This window comes from Nesoenas mayeri, assembly GCF_963082525.1.
Source record: "Nesoenas mayeri genome assembly, chromosome: 21".
NCBI classification, from domain to species: Eukaryota; Metazoa; Chordata; class Aves; order Columbiformes; family Columbidae; genus Nesoenas; species Nesoenas mayeri.
In genome coordinates this window covers 3,897,481-3,917,046 of record NC_137571.1, presented here as the reverse complement: position 1 = coordinate 3,917,046, position 19,566 = coordinate 3,897,481, and the positions used below count along the sequence as shown (strand labels likewise).

The 19,566-nt window shown below is 54.5% G+C and overlaps 1 protein-coding gene across 5 annotated transcripts in view; it reads left to right on the top strand.

Moving 5' to 3' along the window:
* MACF1 (microtubule actin crosslinking factor 1) overlaps positions 1–19,566 on the top strand; it is a 130,719-nt gene that overhangs the window by 91,895 nt on the left and 19,258 nt on the right. For all 5 annotated transcript variants that reach the window (XM_080357750.1, XM_080357753.1, XM_080357751.1 and 2 more), the window contains exons 58-71: positions 6,175–6,336; positions 6,474–6,644; positions 8,166–8,332; positions 9,102–9,261; positions 9,868–10,194; positions 11,268–11,352; positions 12,206–12,447; positions 12,565–12,771; positions 13,508–13,627; positions 14,608–14,715; positions 15,035–15,253; positions 16,077–16,280; positions 18,147–18,378; positions 19,204–19,430. In XM_080357750.1, the coding sequence (XP_080213876.1) occupies positions 6,175–6,336; positions 6,474–6,644; positions 8,166–8,332; positions 9,102–9,261; positions 9,868–10,194; positions 11,268–11,352; positions 12,206–12,447; positions 12,565–12,771; positions 13,508–13,627; positions 14,608–14,715; positions 15,035–15,253; positions 16,077–16,280; positions 18,147–18,378; positions 19,204–19,430 (2,631 nt within the window). The remainder of the gene's footprint in view (positions 1–6,174; positions 6,337–6,473; positions 6,645–8,165; positions 8,333–9,101; positions 9,262–9,867; positions 10,195–11,267; positions 11,353–12,205; positions 12,448–12,564; positions 12,772–13,507; positions 13,628–14,607; positions 14,716–15,034; positions 15,254–16,076; positions 16,281–18,146; positions 18,379–19,203; positions 19,431–19,566) is intronic.

The window sequence follows — 19,566 nt, the reverse complement described above, 5'->3', positions numbered from 1 at the left end:
GCTCGGGACACCCGGTCGGGCTGTTGAGCCGGCGCGGTGCTGCCGGTGCTCCCTCCCGTCCCCGTAGCGTCGCTGCTTTGGGATTCGAGTCTTTCGCGGTGGGTTTGGGACCTGCTGGCCGTGTGATGCTGCCCGCGGTGGCGGGCGAAAGGTTGCCGGGGCGGTTTTGTCACCCGTAAGGACGAGAGCATGGGCAAACCACTGAGCCGGCCAGACTGTTTACGGCAGAACCGCACTTGCCTGGGGAAGGGCGAGGATGAGGATGGTTATATAGAGGATTGCTACGTGCCCCAGAGGTCAATATACGACACGATGAGAATTAACGAGCAAATCGATCAGGGATCGAAGCTCAACCAGCTTTCCAAGAGCACCCTCAGCAAGGGGGATGGCAGCACCATATCCAGCAACGGGACGCTGGGAGCTGGCAACGTCTTCGAGTCCAGGGCGCCAGAAACAAAAAAGTTGGATGAGCGAGTCATTTTTGACGCGCTGAAGCTCAGCAGCGATGTCTCCAAGCCCGCTCCAGCTCCACCGAGGAGGCGACCGAACCCTGAGAGGAAGGAGAACGTCAACCGGCGGTCGTGGAAGTCCTTCATGCCGCCCAACTTCACCGAATTTGCAGAAAGGATGGGAGCTTCGCTGAGCGAGGTGTCGGAAGCGGGTGCCTCCAACCCTTCCCTGCGGGATAAGCGGGAGTCGAGCGCCATGCTTGCCGAGCACGCCGGCCAGCCCGACCACAGCGAACCCATGTCCGAGTCCCTCACCTTGGAACATGTCTCCAAGTCATCTGGCACGACGGAGGTTCTGACGGCCAAGCAGTTCAGCATGGATGGCTACGGCGGTCCCCGGGATGAGCACCAGCCCCTGCTGAACACCGGCGATGGTCGTGGTCGTGCTGGGGACCTGGCCAGGGCTCGCCAGGTCCCCAGTGCCACCTGGCCGCGCGCCAGGAAGAACTTCATCAAGGGAAACCTCAACGACGGGCGCCAGGAGACCCTGGAGGCCTCTGAGTCGGACTGTACGGTGGAGAACGTCAACCTCTCTCCGTGCCTTAGCGAAGAGCTACTGGATGCGGGACTGGATATTCTCATCACCTCCAATCTCAGGGAGAAGACGGAGTCGGAGCTGAGATTTGAGGAGGACGAGCGCTGGGTGATGATGGAGGAGTGGGAGGAGGCGACGCTGTCAGAGAGAGGAAAGGCTGTTCTGGTGGCAGAGGAGAAGAAGAGCTGTTGCTTGGCAGATATTTCTGAAGAAAGGGAACATTTTGCTGCTCCAGGGGATGGCTCTGCCCCCTGCCCAGGGACCTCCCAGTCCTGCGCGTCCCCAGGGGGTGCCGGCAGCCCCCTCCCCGGCAGCACGGGCTGCACCGGGGATGCAGCGGTGCCATGCGAGGCCGAGGACTTTGCTCCGGGTTTGGAGCGCTCTGCCAGCCCCGCCATCCCCGAGCTGTCCGACACGGACTCGGTGCAGATGTTCCTGGAGCTGGAGGAGCAGTGCCTGAACGAGGACGATGGGGCCGTCCCTGCCTGCCAGGAGGTTCAGGTCTCCCCGATGGACTCGGCGGGGCTGGACACAGATTCGACCAAACAGTCTGGGATGGCGGTCGAAGCGTGTCAGCGTACCGCCCCTTTGGACATCAGCGCTTCAGACTCTGCCGTCGTGTCGGATCTGGAAGACTTTGATGTCACCTGCAGCTCGCAGGTGCTGAGCGCGCTGGAGCCAGCGACGGAGCCCTTCTCGGAAAGGGACATGTCGGCTGTCACCCCGACGGACTCGGATGGAGGGATGTCCCCCAGCCCCATGGCCGCAGTGGGGCCGGGCTCCCTCCAGCCCTGCTCTCCGGCACCGGAGGATGAATCTGACCCGCTGGTGGACCTGGAGCTGGTGGATGGTTGCATGGTGGCTGTGCTGGTGGCTGGTGGGATGTCATCTCCTGAGCTGGGTGTACATCCAGCCTCTGGCTTGGAGGGAGCTGGTTACCCCAGTGCCCCAGTGGGGTGGGGTGAAGATAACCAAGACTTGCTGGACCATGACGGTGAAGCATCCCAGCTCCCTGAGGAGACCTGTCCTGGCCAAGTGTCCCCGTGCCACCCCTCGGCTCCTGACACGATAGCAGAGGAGCCACAGTCCCCTCCACAGCACCACGAGGATGATGTTGAGGGAACGGATCCATCAGGCACCTGTCACCTTCTGCCTGGAAGGACAGAGCTCCCCAGCTGGGATGTCCCAGAGCTGGTTTCTGAGGAAGAAGCCACAGATTTGGGATCAGAGACTGATGGAGCTGGGGGCCAGACTCATCTGACAGAAAGCGGGGATGCTCACCAGGCTTCTCTGCCGCCCTTCCACACCGGCTCTGCATCAGAGCCGGGCTCCGAAGCTCCGACCACATCCCTGGCGCTTCCTGAGGACCTTCTGTGGGATGTGGATCCCCCGGGCCAGGACCTGGCTCTGGAAGGGGCTGCCCACGCCGAGGGGACCCCTGTGGATGTGTCCCCTGTGGAGGTGACTGTCACACACGGGGAGGCGCCGGCAGCTGTCCTGCAGCCGGGAGACCTGGACTCGCTGTTTGCCTGCAGCTGGGGGGACCAGCCGCTGACACAGTGCCGGACCATGGTGCTGGACCCCCCAGAAGAACTTCCCACCATGTTGTCTGTTGCAGAGCAGCTTGTCCCCGATGCCACCCCATGGGATGTTGAGGGGCTTCATCCCCCAGCCGACCCATCAGCCCTGGGGGATGTGGCTGTCCCAGAGCCCCTGGGGACACCACCAGCCACCGAGGATCCTACCGCAGACGCTGAGGAACTATGCGTTGAGCACCCACCTCCAGATGCCACCACCGTCCCCGTGCCCTTAGCGGTGGCAGAGCTGCTGGCTGCGCCGCCGCCGTTTGCTGATGTGCCTGTTGCCACCGTACCACTCGAAGCGGCCGACCTGCTGGTCTCCGGTGTTGGGGACCTTGGTGTTCCCGCACCGCTGGCAGTAGGAGGGACAGCGGTGGCCTTGGGAGATACAGACGACTTTGCCAACGTGGTTGTGCCGCCCCTGGGGGAGCCTGATTCCACCAAAGCGCTGGCTTTGGAGGGTGACCCCATTGCGACAGCGCCTGCAGTGTCAGTGGCAGCTTGGGACAGTCCCCCCTTTGCCTTCCCACCCCCCCCAGAGGGACCCCCCACCCCTGAGCTGCTTGTGCTGCCGGGTGCACAAACCCCCCGTCCCCCCAGCCCCGGGGAGGTGCCCACGGGCACGGAGGGACCCTCGGCCGCCGCTGCCATCGCAGAGGGGCCTCCTGCTCTGCCAGATGGATTCGTTCCGGATAACGAGGTATTTGTTGCTCCGGCGCTCGCAGACGGGGGTTCCAGGTGCAGAAATGGCTCTATTTTGCGCTGGGGGTGGGCGGGAGGTGGGACTGTGCTCGGTAACTCACGTCCACGATCCGCGGGGTTCAGGTTTTGAAATGCTCCCCCTCCCGAAGCCGGCTTGAATTTGGCAGGCAAAGAGCTGGCTGTGGGAATTGTGTGTTTTTCTAAGCAGAGGAGGCAAAAGGCTATCGGCGGTTATCTAAACTATTGTCTTCAACTTTTTTGGCTTATTAAGTCACTCAGATGTAAATCACAGACTTCAGAAAAACCTTCTTGCCGCATCCTGGCAAAGCGCTTCCCGCCTTTGAGGCAGAAAATATATTGGGAGAATCCTGCAAAAGACATTAAGTGCGGATAATTCCTGTCCTGTGCAGTCACCGCTTTCTGTAGCTTGTTAAGTGAGCAATAAGGTGCTGAGGCTCCGAACGTGCACAGGAAGGGGCTGAAATTCTCTGTGGCGTTTGGGGATTTGCTTTCCCGTGCTGTGCTGATGCTTTTTGCCTGGAGAGCCCTCGGCGCTGGAGGTTCCCACAGCCGAGCGCTGATTTACTGCCATCTGGATCGGGAGAAAACTCACTAAGGAGACATCAGAAGTCAGTCAGCGCCGAAAATCCCCATTCGGTAGCAATTACTCATCCTTTGGGCTGTGTCACTCTTTTAAGAAACGCGTGTGGAGGGGCTTGGGGAGATGCTTTCACATGGGGGGGTCCATGTGAGCACGGGCTGGGGCACCCGGTGTGAACCATAGCGATGAGAAAAAGAGCTTTTGGGTTCTTGCCGTTGTACGTCTCTTGTCCAAAATTTGGTGTTGGCCTCGCTGGTGGGGTATTTTCCATGTGGTTGTTAACCCTGTAGATCTTCCCCCTTGTTCAGATGTTGTAGGAGCCGTTGGTGGCCCCGGGTGTGCGCCGGGCCCTGCGTTCGGCAGCGCTGGGGTTAATCACCACGGCCGATGGGGGAAGCAGAAAGCCAGGGGATGCTTTAGGAAGCTTTTCTGGGAGCGAGGAGGAGGAGGAGGAGGAGGAGGAGGAGGAGGAGTGGTGGAGCAGATGTCCCTCTGCTCACTGAGCCGCCTGTCCCAAGCAGGACACCTCGCTCTGTGCTCCCCCTTGCAAAAGCTGTTCATTAAATATCTGTTTCAAAGCTGAGTCACAACAAGGTTAATGAACTCAATCGCTGGAATCGCTCACAAGGAGAGGAAAAACAAGTGCATTCACCACACTGGCTCCTCAGGCTGTTTGTGTGATGACCTTTGTGGCTCTCAGGCTGTACGGAGTCGTGTTTTGGGTGATTCCCGTGTTGCAGGTACCCGTGGTTGGGTGGCCGGGCTCTCAGTCCTCCCTTCCCTGCTGCTTCAAATCCCTGCAGTTTGTTTTGCAGCGTGCACAGGGCTCAGCCCCAGCCCCACATGCCAGACTTATCAGCCTCCTCCTTTTGTGGCTTTGGCAGCTCTTAACAGCCAACTCCATATATAAACAGTAAGGGGAGAAGCGGCCGGGGAATCGATGATTTCATGTCACCATTTACTTTTTTATAACCGTGGCATAATTCTCCCTGAGCAAACAGTTCTGGACAGTGTCTGCCAGCACCCCCTTCGCTTCGTGTCCCGCGGTGATGCCTCCCTGCCCTTAAAGAACTGAACTCTGGTTGGAAAATATCACTTTTTATTGAAGAACAGGGAAAAAAAAGTCAAGGAGGCCTCTCTTGCTCAGGCAGGGAACTTTTTGTGTGTGTATTTGGGGTTTCTTGGTGTGTTTGGGGGTTTTTACCTGCCTTGTGTTCCTTCAGAAGCAAAGCATTGCTGTGTCCGGAGAGCCTTGGCGTCCCCGAGCCGCCGCTGGGCGAGTAGAGGTCTTGCATCCAAATGGGAATCGGTGGGAATGTCTCAATGTGTTCTCGGGCACGTGGGGAGGAGGACGCTTGAGAAAGCAGCATCTGGCTGCGATCCCACCGCTTGCCAAAGAGAAAATGATGCAACAGGGCCGAGCGCTGCCCCGGTGACCTGTGCTCTGGATGGGCGCGTGGGCCAGGGGACCGGAGTAAGTGATGAAGGACTCCGGTCACTTTTCCAGGGGCTTGTGCTGTTCGCTCTGGTTTGTCCCTCGGTGCCGGAGAGAGACGGTGCGCGGGTGGTTACGGCAGATCCACAGCTCTGATAACACTGATCTCCCCCGCAGAAACACGATTTCCCTGCTGCCTCTCTTTACAATGAGGAGCTTCATTCACTCTCCTCCCCTTTCCCTATCAAATATTGATTTTTTTGGTTTTGAAAAGCTTTCCCCCACAGGATTCCCAGGCAGGATCATGCCAAATATGTGGTGCGCTAAACGCCTGGCGCATTAATTGCCTATTGCCTTTGTCTTTCGAAACACAGCGAGCTTCTCGGTGTCTGTAATTTCGTGGTGAACAAAACTCGGGTGATGTCAGGTCTCCGTTCTCAATGGCTTCACTGTGAGAATCGCTTCGGGTTTTTCCCCAGGAGCATTATTTCCCGATCGGGTGGCTGACCAGAGCCAACACTCTCATTTTTTCCCCCATTTGCTGTCTCCGCCTTGCTTCAGTCCTTGGATAAAGGGGATTTACCCGTTTAAAAGCAAAGGTGGATCGTTATTAATCACGAGCTGTGCTTCAGACTAGCAAAAACCTGCAACATCTGTGTTACTGGGTCAAGGGGAGGGTATTTAGAAAACTTGCACAACTAATAAAACCAGTGCAAGTAGCATATTCACTGCATTCAGTGAAGGATGAAGGGACCAAAAGAGCACCAGGCGGGTTATAAATACCTTTTCTGTCCCACCCTTCCCATCCCCAGCTGTTCCAGAAGGAACAAGTGGATCCTCTCCAGCTCAAGCTACAACAAGTCAATGGGGTTGGTCAAGGACTCATCCAAAGCGCCGGCAAAAACTGTGATGTGCAAGGGCTGGAGCACGACATGGAAGAAATCAACACCCGCTGGAACACCCTCAACAAGAAGGTCAGAGGGGCTGTAACTGGGTTTTCTCGGCCCTGTTGGGATCTGGGAGATTAAAGGGGTCATGGACAGGGAGCTGAGGCTTCGATGTGGATGCATCGCTGCCCTGACGGTGCAATGGCGTTGTTTTTGGGGTGCAGGTGGCCCAAAGAGTCGCCCAGCTGCAGGAGGCCCTGTTGCACTGCGGGAAGTTCCAGGACGCGCTGGAGCCGCTGCTGAGCTGGCTGGCGGACACCGAGGAGCTCATCTCCAACCAGAAACCGCCCTCGGCCGAGTACAAGGTGGTGAAAGCCCAGATCCAGGAGCAGAAGGTGAGTGAGCGAGCGGTTGGCTCCATGGCAGCCAGGTAATACTTTGGGGGTCCATCTCTAAAGATAAAGCATAGCTGGGATGCTCACAAACATGCTTCTTCCATGGTGGCTCATCTACCAGCTCCCTACATCTTAATGCCATAAAAACACAGCTTGTTGGCCCTCACGTCGCCTAAATCACCAGCGTCAATTTGTTATCCTGAACTTTCCTGCTGGTTTTGCTGGTTGACCGTGTTTTTCCAGCCCTGTTTGGGGTTTTTTTGTGCTGGCAATTCTGCTGCGTCAGGAACAAGCTGGTGTTGTAGGTACCGGTTTGGGTGTTTGGACAAAACCAATGTACAAACGGCAAGAACAAACGCGAGGCGTGCCGGTGTTTGCAGAGATAACAGCCGGGCCCGGCGCCTGCCCGCGGATGAAAGTTCAAGTGTGGTTGTGGTCAAACGCTTTAGGAACGAATTCTTAGCAAGGCTTGGTCCGATATATTGAGGCTTTGAAGAGGAAATTTATTTAAAGTGTGACTTAAGAACTTGATAAGTTTGGGGGGGTGATAGGGAAGTCTCTCTGGTGCGGAAGCGCTTTGAATCTCTTTTAGAAGAGGGTATTTCAGTTGGAATGGACCTGCAATGATCATCTAGGCCAACTGCCTGGCTACTTCACTGGCCAAAAGTTAAAGCATCACAGAATCCCAGAATGTCAGGGATTGAAGGGCCCTGGAAAGCTCATCCAGTGCAATCCCCCCATGGAGCAGGAACACCCAGATGAGGTTACACAGGAAGGTGTCCAGGCGGGTTGGAATGTCTGCACAGAAGGAGACTCCACAACCCCCCTGGGCAGCCTGGGCCAGGCTCTGACACCCTCAACAGGAACAAGTTTCTGCTCATCTTTAAGTGGAACCTCCTGTGTTCCAGTTTGCACCCATTGCCCCTTGTCCTGTCCCTGGTTGTCACCAGCAGAGCCTGGCTCCATCCTCCTGACACTGCCCCTTTCCATCTTGATCCCCAGCAATGAGTCTCCCCTCAGTGTCCTCTTGTCCAGCTCCAGAGCCCCAGCTCCCTCAGCCTTTCCTCACACGGGAGATGCTCCACTCCCTTCAGCATCTTGGTGGCTGCGCTGGACTCTCTGCAGCAGTTCCCTGTCCTGCTGGAACTGAGGGGCCACAACTGGACACAAGATTCCAGGTGTGGTCTCCCCAGGGCAGAGCAGAGGGGCAGGAGAACCTCTCTGACCTACTGACCACCCCCTTCTAACCCAGCCCAGGTCCCATTGGCTTCCTGGCCACAAGGGCCCAGTGCTGGCTCACGCTCATCCTGCTGTCCACCAGGACATATTGTTATTATTTGCTTTTGAACTGGTTTTGATGGCAGAGGCCATCCCGCTGGGCTGGCTTTGGTCTCAGCCCCGCGCTTAGGGCGGTTTTCAGCCACAATTAGAGCGTGGATCTCTCTGAGGGCTACAAGAGGTTCTGCCTGATCCAATCTGGTAACTTTTATCTCCTCCCACGTTCCATTTCCAACACTAAAGCTGCTCCAGCGACTCCTGGACGATCGCAAAGCCACCGTGGAGATGATCCAAGCGGAGGGCGGCCGGATCGCGCAGTCGGCCGAGCCCACGGACCGGGACAAGATCGTGGGTCAGCTGGAGATGCTGGAGCGTCGCTGGGCCAGGTTGCTGGGCCGAGCGGCCGCAAGGTGAGGGGAAAACTGTCCCACCGGCCAAAAACACCGGCGACAAGCTTGTCCGGCAATTCACGGTGCCCCTGGAGCCTGGGGTTACAACACGTGGGGAGCTGGCGGGGATTCCTGTGCAGATACATCCTGGAAACGTGGAAACAGCTGGAAAACATGAGAAATCAAAGCGTGTTTGGGGAGCTGAAGTTGATAGCACTGGTTTACAATGGCAGGGAAGAGCTCGGATTAAATAAATTCCCTGCAGGGGATGGGATGTTATTTTTATTCCTTTAAGCCCTAATGTTTAACTTTAGCAGCAACATCCTGTTGACACCTTTCTGCTGCCTGAATCTCATTTGTGGGTTGCTGGTTGCTACATAAGTTAATATTTGAGGTTATAAAGTGACTTTTGAGGACCAGATTTGACCTTCCAGTGTTTAAATCACTGCCAACTAGATGGATTGTCCATCTAGGACTTGTACCTGTGCCGGGCTGTTGTTGAACAGAAGCTCTGAAACACCAAGAGCCCGGCCACAAGGACAAGGGGTGATGGTTTTAAACTAAAGGAGGGAGATTCAGGCTGGATATAAGGAAATTGTTGGCCCTGAGGGTGGTGAGAGCCTGGCCCAGGTTGGCCAGAGAGGTGGTGGATGAACCATCCCTGGAGACATCCCAGGCCAGGCTGGACGGGCTCTGAGCAACCTGAGCTGGTGAAGATGTCCCTGTCATGGCAGGGGGGGCACTGGGGGACATTTGAAGGTCCCTTCAACCCAAGCTGTTCTTCCCACAGGCAGAAGCAGCTCGAGGACATCCTGGTCCTGGCAAAACAGTTTCATGAAACCACAGAACCCGTGTCGGACTGGCTGTCGGTGACTGAGAAGAAACTGGCCAACTCGGAGCCCATCGGTACCCAAACGGCCAAAATCCAGCAGCAGATCAGCCGGCACAAGGTGGGACCTGCGTGTGAGCAGGAGCTGCTGGGGGCTGTCACTGGGTCCCACCGGAGCGGGTGGTTCTGCCTTTGGTTTGGAGTCTCAAAAGCTAATTCCTATATTAAGAAAATACCCTGTAAACAGTATATCTCTTGTAAACAACATCTTGAGCCAGGCAGTTCAGGCACGCATCAAGCCAAATACAAATGTTCTTGTTTTATTTATTATTATTTCTTTAGTATATTTACTGTTATTTATTTATTATTGGGGGGGTGGTACAAACAGGTGTTCAGGACTTATCCAGGCTTTATGTATAGAGAAGGCTGCGAACCCTAAACCACCAGCGTGGGTCAATATTAAACCGGTGTCTTTACACCTTAATCACAGAATGTGATTCACCTTGCAGCAAACATATCTTACTCTACATACAAAACCCATTCCCATTCTCCTGTTTCTTTTAAACCCTTTTTATTTGCTGCAGTCCGCCCGTTCGCGGGCGGCTTTTGTGTCTCCATCCCTCCAGTTGCGTCCGTTACTTTTTATGTTTGTTTCTTTTATTTAATCCATTTGTTTCGCTCATTTGTTTTTCCTTTCTGTTGTCCGTTTTATCCTCCCGCCATTCAGGCTCTAGCGGACGAGATAGAAAGCCACGCGGCCGACGTGTCTCGGGCGCTCGGTGTCGGGCAGTCCCTCTCCTCCCTGAGCTGCGCCGCTGAGCGCAGGCTGCTGGCAGAGAAGCTCGAGTCTCTGCAGAGCCGCTACGGCGAGGTCCAGGACCGGTGCTGCCGAAAGGCCGCGCTGCTGGACCAAGCTCTATCTAACGCCAGGCTCTTTGGGGAGGAGGAGGTGGAGGTGCTCAACTGGCTGGCTGAGGTGGAGGACAAGCTCAGCTTGGTATCCGTAAAGGATTACAAACGGGACGTCCTGCAGAAGCAGCATGCCGACCAGCTGGTATTTTCTGTTTTTCTTCCATCGTTTTATGTTGTTTATTTTGTCGCATTCGTCTGGTTTTATTTTAGTTCCCCGCCTGGCTTTAATTCCGCAAAGCTCGTTCGGCCCCTGGTTCTCTTCTTGGCTTGGAGGAGTGTAAAGAGATTTCATGTGTTTCAAAGAAATAATAATCGTGGCCCTAAAAAATGGATTTCCCGGGGGGAAACTTCAAATGATTCATTTGCTTTGTGAACAATGTCTGAGCAAGCTTGGCCACCCCGTGCCTTTAGAAAGCTGGATGCTGCTTCCAAGAACAAGAGCTTCAAACACCCGGTGGGTTTTCCGAGCCAGGCTGGCCACCGAGGAAGCCGGCTGCTTCCGTGCCCGGGGCCGTGCGCGCTCTTGAAAACAGGGAGGTGATGTCCAATGCAAGGGCAGGTTGTATCCAACACATATCCAACGGGTTTGCTCTAAGATTTGGGTCTTTGTGTCCCACAAGTCCCAATAATTCCCATGTCAGGTTGACTAGGCAGGTTTGCTCTAAGATTTAAGTCTTCAGGTCCCACAAGTCCTAATAATTCCCATGTCAGGATGAATGGACAAGTTTGCTCTAAGATTCAGGTCTTTGGGTCCCATGAGTCCCAGTAATTCCCATGTCAGGATGACTAGACAGGTTTGCTCTAAGATTTGGGTCTTCGGGTCCCACAGGTCCCAATAATTCCCATAGCAGAAGGATGACTGGACAGGTTTGCTCTAAGATTCAGATCTTTGGGTCCCTCAAGTCCCAATAATTCCCATAGCAGGGTGAACTGGACAGATTTGCTTTAAGATATAAGTCTTTGGGTCCCACAAGTCCCAATAATTCCCATACCAGCGTGACTGGACAGGTTTGCTCTCAGATTTGGGTCTTTCAGTCCCACAAGTCCCAATAATTCCCGTAGCTGGAGAAGGTTGGCTAGATAAGCATCGGATCTGTTGTCCACCCTCTCGTGCCCAGCAGGAGCAGCTCATGCTCTCCGTAGCATCTCTGGCCGGTGGGACATGTGGACCTGCCCGCAGAAGGATAATTAACCCAAATTTACCTTTCTCTCCAGGCTTTGAATGAGGAAATTGTGAACAGGAAGAAGAACGTGGACCAAGCCATTAGAAACGGGCAAGCTCTTCTGAAGCAAACCACAGGTAACACGAATTGCTGGGCACCCCCTGACCCATCCAAGGGGTCTGGGAAGCCCCCTGTCCTCTGCAGCGATACGTTGTTCGGCGAAGGCTGTTCTCCTTGACATCTAATTTCCCTTTGGATGCTCTGAGAGTAGCTGATTTGCACCCAGAGCCACAAACACTCCAGCTTAGTAAATCCCGAGTCCCAGCCTTAGCGAGCGGGTGATTCCCACCGCCGGTGTGATGATGCTCAGCGCTGAGTGGCCCCGCAACGCAAGGGAGGGTTTTCTCATTGCATCCAGCTGCTCAATCACGTGGAAAGAGGTTAAAAATACACCCAGCCCTTTCCTAATCTCGCTTTCCCATGCTGAGCAGTTGCTGCTGTTGCCACGTGGGTGTGAGTTTATGTTTATGAGTGGGAAGAAAGGTCGGGGCGATGCGTTTCCTTCAGATGTGGTCTGCACGAAGCAGATGCACGGACCTCTGTCCTTGTGGGAGTCGCGTAGCAGGAAGAGCGATCACAAAGAATTTGGCTTGCAGTTTCGTGTCCTCTCGGAAACAGCAGTAAAGAGCGACTTGGACCTTTTCTTTGGGAGCTGTGACACGGTAGTTGAGAGCTGTGGTGGTTTTGAGGCTTGTGGCAAAGCCAGGTTTCACGGCCCACTTCCATCCTTTGCCAGGGAGGAGCGGACGTTACGCTGGTAGAAAATATCAGCTCTAAGAGTAGCTTCCTGGCTGTAAAAATAGGCTGAGAAATTGCACTGATATAAAGCAAAGCGAGACTGAAAATAGCTATTTAAAATGCGGGGGAATGGGGCAGGTGGCTGCTTAAACCTTCCTGCAGCCCCCAGCCCAGCGTCGTTTGCCCCTGCAGGGGAGGAGGTGTTGCTGATCCAGGAGAAGCTGGATGGGATCAAGACCCGCTATTCGGACATCACGGCCGCCAGCTCCAAGGCCCTGCGCACGCTGGAGCAGGCTCGCCAGCTGGCCACCAAGTTCCAGTCCACGCACGAGGAACTCACCGGCTGGATGAGCAAAGTGGAGGACGAGTTGGCTTCTAGCGGGGGACAGTCCCCTGCCGGCGAGCAGATCCCTCAGTTCCAGCAGAGGCAAAAGGTGGGAGCTGGTGGGGACATGAGGGTGGGAGCTGGTGGGGGTTTGCTCACTGTTTTGGAGAGCTGGAGAGGGGTGACACGTGCAGAACACTGAGACAGACACATCTCCCTTCCACAGGAGCTGAAGAAGGAGGTGATGGAGCACCGGCTCGTCCTGGACACGGTGAACGAGGTGAGCCGAGCTCTGCTGGAGCTGGTGCCCTGGCGAGCGCGCGAGGGGCTGGATAAACTCGTGTCGGACACCAACGAGCGCTACAAGCTGGTCAGCGACACCATCAAGCAGAGGGTGGAAGAAATCGATGCTGCTATTCAGAGATCTCAACAGGTAATTGAATAACCTGGCCAGAGGCTGATGGGGTTTCTCAGCAGAGTGGGAGCAGGCAAATCGGAACTGCTCCAGCCCAACGCAAGGGCTGGATGCCATCAGCAACACCACCGTATTAACTGGTCCCACCAACAGCTTGTGTCAGAGGGGCTGGTTTCTGACCCATCCCATTGCATGTGGTTTGGAGGGGACAACTCCAGGGCAACACCACGTTATCCTGCCTACAGACTTTTGCTCATGTGGGTGATGTAGATGGTATAAAACTCATCACAGGTGACATTCAGGCCTGGAAGAACATCACCCTCTGTTGTGATAGCACGGGGGTTTGTTCCAGGTGAATGGTCATCTCAAAAAAGTCTTGTTCTGCGCAGACTGAAGGCTGTGGAGTGTGGTGATTAACTGCCCTCGCTGGCTTTGAGCGTGGACTCCACAATGCTGAATGTGCGAGCAAAAGCAGCGTGTAAAATAGAGTCGTCCCTTTCCCCATGGGCAGGGGAGGGTGTAGAGAAGGGTGGTGGCTCCCCCTATGCTGCAGTGATGCTCCGTGCCCCCAAACTAACTCCAGGAGCTGTGTCAGAGCAAAGTGTTGAGTCGCAAACCTGTGTCCACCCCAAAGTCCCCACCAGCGCATGTCCGCATGAGGGATTTGTCCCCTGCATCCCGCTGGGTACCCCCACATCTCCTGCCATCCCCAGCTTGCTGTGTGCTCTAACCTGCGCTGTGTGTCCTCTCCCAGTACGAGCAGGCGGCCGACGCGGAGCTGGCCTGGGTGGCCGAGACCACGCGGAAGCTGATGGCTCTGGGTCCCATCCGCCTGGAGCAGGACCAGACGACGGCCCAGCTGCAGGTGCAGAAGGTCCGTGCGCACTCAGGGATGAGGAGGGATGGATGCGGGTTGGGTTTGGAAGGGGTTGGCTTTACCCTGGAGAAGCTTCTGGGGTTTGTGGCACTGGGGGAGATGCAACACTTGTCCTTGGTGAGTAAAAGGGAAAAAAAAAACGAGGGAGAAAAAGGATTTAGAGAAAGGAAGTGTTGGGTTTCTAAATGAAAAAGCCTCTTGTGTGTTTGCAGGAGCCAAAACCTTTGCACAGTGGGTTAGAGCAGATGGATGCTTGAGAGAGAGCTGCTCCTTCCCAAGGCTTTTCCCGCAGCCGCTGGAACGGGCTCTGCCTGGGAAGGGTTTAGGGAAATGTATATATTGATTAATGAGTGTGCTTTTACATTTGCTTTTTGCTCATTGTTCCTTGCAGTGGGGGACTCCTCGTTTCCCCCCGGCAGCCAGACGTGGAACAAAGAGACGCTGGGGTGGTTTTTGTTTCTATCTTTGAGATGAGCTCATGCCTGAAAGAACGTGCACTTTAAATAAACGGCCCTTTTCTTCCCTTCTCAGCCTCGGCAATCAGAGCAGTGAACAGGCTTATTGGATTTAAAAAAAAGACATTATTATGAGGGAGGGGGACTGAAACGTTGAGCATTAAGTTAAATTGAGCTCAGCTTGGCTTCCCGCGTGGACCTTGGGAATGGCAGACTTATTGGTAGATGCAATTCTGGAGAGCATCGCTTGGGTGGGTTAACGTGGTCGCTAACGAATGGGTGGCGGAGCTTTTGAGGACCCTGGCTGTGGAAGTTGCCTGACATACCTCATTCCAAGAGCTGTTTCCAGGCTTTGCAAAAGAGCGAGGTTGATGTAGATGAGTCATGAGCAAAGCACGCAGCAATCTGCATTTTCGGCCAGGTTTTCAGTGCGCGGCAGGACGCCTGTGCTGAGTTTTGCGCGGTCTCTGCTGGCGCGGGGTCCCACTCTGATCTCTCCCCTTCCTTTGCCCATTTCTGCAGGCTTTTTCCATCGACATTATCCGGCACAAAGACTCCATGGATGAACTGTTCAGCCAGCGCAATGAGATCTTCGGGACGTGCGGGGAGGAGCAAAAAGCCGTTCTCCAGGTGAGCTCCCTCTGCTATTTACCGCGCTGGGAAAACGAACGCTCGGCTCTTCCACAGCCTTAACTAGTTTAAAATGACTCCATCCTCAGTAATCCCCACTAGCGCTAGAAATCTCTTTGCATTTATTACTTTCCTTTATTGCATATTTTTATTGTAGCATTTGAGGATGGGGTGGGGGGATAGCAGGGGTTTCTGAGGCTGCTTTAATTGGAATTACAGCGTGTGCGCATGGAAAGCCACCAAAGGCTGCTCCTCCAGCTGGCGCTTTTCCTGGGCCCTTTCACCTCCCTTTTGAACCTTTTCTGGTTGTGTTTTGCAGGAGAAGACCGAGGCGCTGGTGCGGCAGTACGAAGCCGTGAGCCAGCTCAACTCGGAGCGGTACGCGCGCCTGGAGCGCGCCCAGGTCCTGGTCAACCAGTTCTGGGAGACCTACGAGGAGCTGAACCCCTGGATCGAGGAGACGCAAACGCTGCTGTCGCAGCTGCCGCCCCCGGCCATCGACCACGAGCAGCTCAAGCAGCAGCAGGAGGACATGAGGGTAAGAGGATGCGGCGGTTGCATCTCCTGTGCCATCAGTCCTTCTGTCTTAAATGAAGGGGTAGTGCTTGCAGGGCTGAGAGCACCGCTTTCCTATTTTTTCCCCCATAATTTTTTCCCCCATAATTTTTTCCCCCATAATTTTTTCCCCCATAATTTTTTCCCCCATAATTTTTTTTCCCCATTTTTTTTTTCCCCATTTTTTTTTCCCCATTTTTTTTTCCCCATTTTTTTTTCCCCATTTTTTTTCCCCATTTTTTTTTCCCCATTTTTTTTTCCCCATTTTTTTTTCCCCCATTTTTTTTTCCCCCATTTTTTTTTCCCCCATTTTTTTTTTTTCCCCATTATTTTTTTTCCCCATTATTTTTCCCCTATTTTTTATTCCCTATTGTTTTCTTTTCCTATTTTTCCCCCCATTCTGTTGTTGGGGACGCTGCCCATGTCCCCCAGGCGCACCATGAGCGCGCCATGTGGCAATCACTAGTTCCATTAGAGCTCCAGATTGCGCCCAAGGGAGCCCGGCAGCCTTTGCATCCCCCGCCTGCCCGTGCTGGGGCAGAACCGCTTTCTGCTTTTAAGGTAGCGAGCTGCAAAGGGCATTTTCTGAGCTGTTTCCCATGGGGCTGTGGGGGGCTCAGGACCGTGCCGGGTGCTGAACCATGCACGCGTATGGAAAATCCAAATGCCATGTGCTTGGCAGGCGCCGGGACAAGAAATCAGCGGTGAGGCTTCACTACCAGATACGATCGCTGCTCCTGGAGTGTTGAAACAGACAGTGGCTTTCAATAGCTTCCTAACTAAACATCCCCCATCCTATTCCCTAGCAACTGCGAGAGTCCATTGCTGAACACAAGCCGCACATTGACAAGCTGCTGAAAATCGGGCCGCAGCTCAAGGACCTCAACCCCGAGGAAGGGGAGATGGTGCAGAACAAATACTCAACGGCCGAGGCCATGTACGCCAAAATCAAGGAGGAGGTGTGCCAGCGCGCGCTGGCGCTCGACGAGGCCGTCTCGCAGTCCACCCAGGTACGCCGGGGTGCAAAGGAGCCACGTCTTGTCATCACGGTCCCCTGGGGGAGCCACATGCTTTGAAACGTGGTTTTATTCTGCGTGTTAGGGGGTGTAAAACCCTTTACAAGGCGTAGTGTGGTCAGATGCCTCCGGGGGATTTTCCTGCTGGGAAAGGAGGGGTGAAGGCATTTGAATCTTGCCGTGGTAAAGAGGGTAATAAATTTTTACAGCCTCGATAATGATGCTCCTTCAAAACGGGGCTGTTTTGGCATCCACCCAAGGTTAGAAGGGCCCGGAGAGGCTCTTTAAAGAGCTTGGAGAGCTAAGTTTCATTTCTGATAAGCTGTGTGTGCAGCGAACAGCCACGGGATCCTTTGTATGGGAGAGTGAAGGGTCTTCTCCAGGGTCTGAGCATCTCCAGGGCACATCGGTGGCTGGAGGAGCGGAGATGTGAAGCAAAAGGCAGACACCATAGGTGCTAAAGCCCAGAAAAGCGGTGAAGAGAAGCCGCCGAGGGTTTACGACCCCTAATTCTGTTCCATTCCGCCCTATGTTACCGTAGAACAGTTGGTTTTGTTGCGTCTGGGTGTTTATTTTGTTTATTCCTGTATTGTGTAGTCACTTCTCTTGGTTTGCACTTGTATTAACTCCGAGTTTTTCCCCCCCCACACCCCCTTCCCGTCTCATCTCTCACCCCCATTGTGGAATGTGTTGTCTTTGTGTGTTGCCGCCTGTCCTCCCCACGTGGTCCCATTTCATTCTTGTGTTGACCGCGTCCCACCATTGCAGATTACGGAGGTAAGCCCCACCACCCCCCATCTTCATTTACGCTCTTCCTTTGGCTTAATTCGATTGTACACCCAGACTTTGACTTCTGGTCCGCGCACAGCAGAGAACGCGCTTACAAATTCACTTGGCGGACCTGAAAAACCCCTTTTCTGAGATGGCTTTTGTCGCGTTGCCGCCTGGTCGGGGCCGTGGGAAATGCTGCTGGGAAATGCCTCCTGCAAAGCGGAGGTTTTGCTTTCGGAGCGGTTCTGGAGCCCCCTGCTCTGGCTGGACTTGCCCGTTTGCTCCTGCTTGTTGCCCCCGGATCAACTTTGCACCGAGAACCTGTCTCCGTCTCTGCTGGTAGAGCCTGGGGTTTGGTGAACACCAGCAGGGCTGTGTTCACCAGCAGAGATGGTTTGGGGTCTTTAAGGCCAAAGTTGACTTTTCTTTAAAACAAAATATTAAATAATAGTAATAAATCCTGCTAGATCCCCTTCCTGTCCCACTCCTGGCTTTCTGGTTGTGCTTTGGGTGACATCGCGGCTCTGCGGCAGCTCGCTGCTCCCCGCACCTGCAGCCTCCCCGCAGCTCCCGCTGCCCTGCTGGGTGTAATTCCTGCTGCTGTTGCACCAAATGGAGCTGATTTCCCTCCGCACCAAACACGGGCGCTTTTCCAGCACCATCTTTGCACACATGCTGAGGTTGGACATGGCACTTAGTGCCATGATCTAGTAAACGGACTGGAGTTGGACCAAGGGTTGGACTCTTGGTCTTTTCCAACCCAGTCCATTCTGTGATTCTGTGATTGGGTTCTTTTACCACGCTGCTCGCAAAAAGCGAGGGCAAAATGTGCATTTTATCGGGTTGAACCCGGTGATAAGTCGCTGCCGTGTTTGTTCCCCATTACCTGTGCCAGCTCTGTGGGTCCATACAGCTCGAGCTGGTGCAGCGAAGGGAAGCGGAGGCAGGAGAACAGGAGGCTGCAGGTTTATTTGCTGTTGCAGACCATGTTTGTCCTCTCCGAGAGGCCGCGAAGGGCTGTTGCACACTCAGGGAGCGACACAGCATTGCTCGGTCATATCTTACCCTAATGGACTTGTTCTCCTCCAGTTCCACGACAAGATCGAGCCCATGCTGGAGACGCTGGAGAGCCTCTCGTCCCGCCTGCGGATGCCGCCGCTCATCCCCGCCGAGGTCGATAAGATCCGGGAGTGCATCAGCGAGAACAAAAACGCCACGGTGGAGCTGGAGAAGCTGCAGCCGTCCTTCGAGGCCCTGAAACGCCGCGGGGAAGAGCTGATCGGCCGATCGCAGGGAGCGGACAAGGACCTGGCAGCCAAAGGTACCTGCGGGTGGATTGAACAGGAGGTGCCGGTGGCAGCGTCTACCCCAGCACCCACAGCACCCATCTCCCATCATGTTGGGTGCTGGTGAGGCCAGACCTTGAATCCTGGGGTCAGTTTTGGGCCTATGGTTTAATGGCAGTGTTGGGTTGGACTCGATCTTGAGGGTCTCTTCCAACCCAGATGCTTCTGTTGGGGAAGGCTTTGGTGTCCATGGGGTGTATTTCAGAGGGTCTCCCAGCCTTAGGAGGAAGGATGAATCCTCTGTATGGAAACTGGTGTCTGCTTCCATGTGGAGCAGACAGGGTGGCATCAGCCAGAGGAAAATGAACCATTTGTGGCTTCTCAGGCGGAGATTTCAGCTCAGATGAGCCCTCACCAGAGCTGCTCTCTTGTGGCAGCCGTTGGTGGCCCCTGTGAAATGATTTGTTGGTGTCAATTCAGCATCTAATGGAAGGCAGGAACATCCCCAGCACAAAAAGACCTGTCAGCGCGATTGGCACTAATTGGCACCTTTGTTGGCAGCTCAACAGCGGCTCATGGACCGAGCGTAGACTTCACGCTAGAGGTGACCAGAACAGAGGGTCATTGGATGGAGGGTGTGTGGGCAAATTTGCCCCTAGCTCGCCTGCACATAAATAAAGGCTTTATTTCTGCAAGCTGCAGTTTCTCATGTCCCAAGTGAATGCTCCGATAGTCCTGGTTGTCTTTAATTCCCATTTGAATATTCTCTTGGCTGTTTCTAAATGGGAAGTGTTTGCAAAACGCTTTTGAGTTGTAAAAGGGTTTCCTTCTTCACGGAATGCTTTCCTTCCCTTCCTCAGTCATCCAGGATAAGTTGGATCAGATGGTCTTCTTCTGGGAGGACATCAAAGCTCGGGCAGAGGAGCGTGAAATGAAGTTCCTCGATGTCCTGGAGCTCGCGGAGAAGTTCTGGTACGACATGGCAGCCCTGCTGACAACCATCAAAGACACGCAGGACATCGTTCATGACCTTGAGAGCCCAGGCATTGACCCCTCCATCATCAAGCAGCAGGTGGAGGCAGCCGAGGTGAGAACTGTGGGGCTGGAGCTTGTCTGCACCAGCCTGTGAGCTCAACTGGGACAGATCTTAGATACCAACGTGGCCAGAAGTGGCTGCAAAACACTCTTGTAGGCAGCTGGGTTACGAAATGTTATTTCCATCG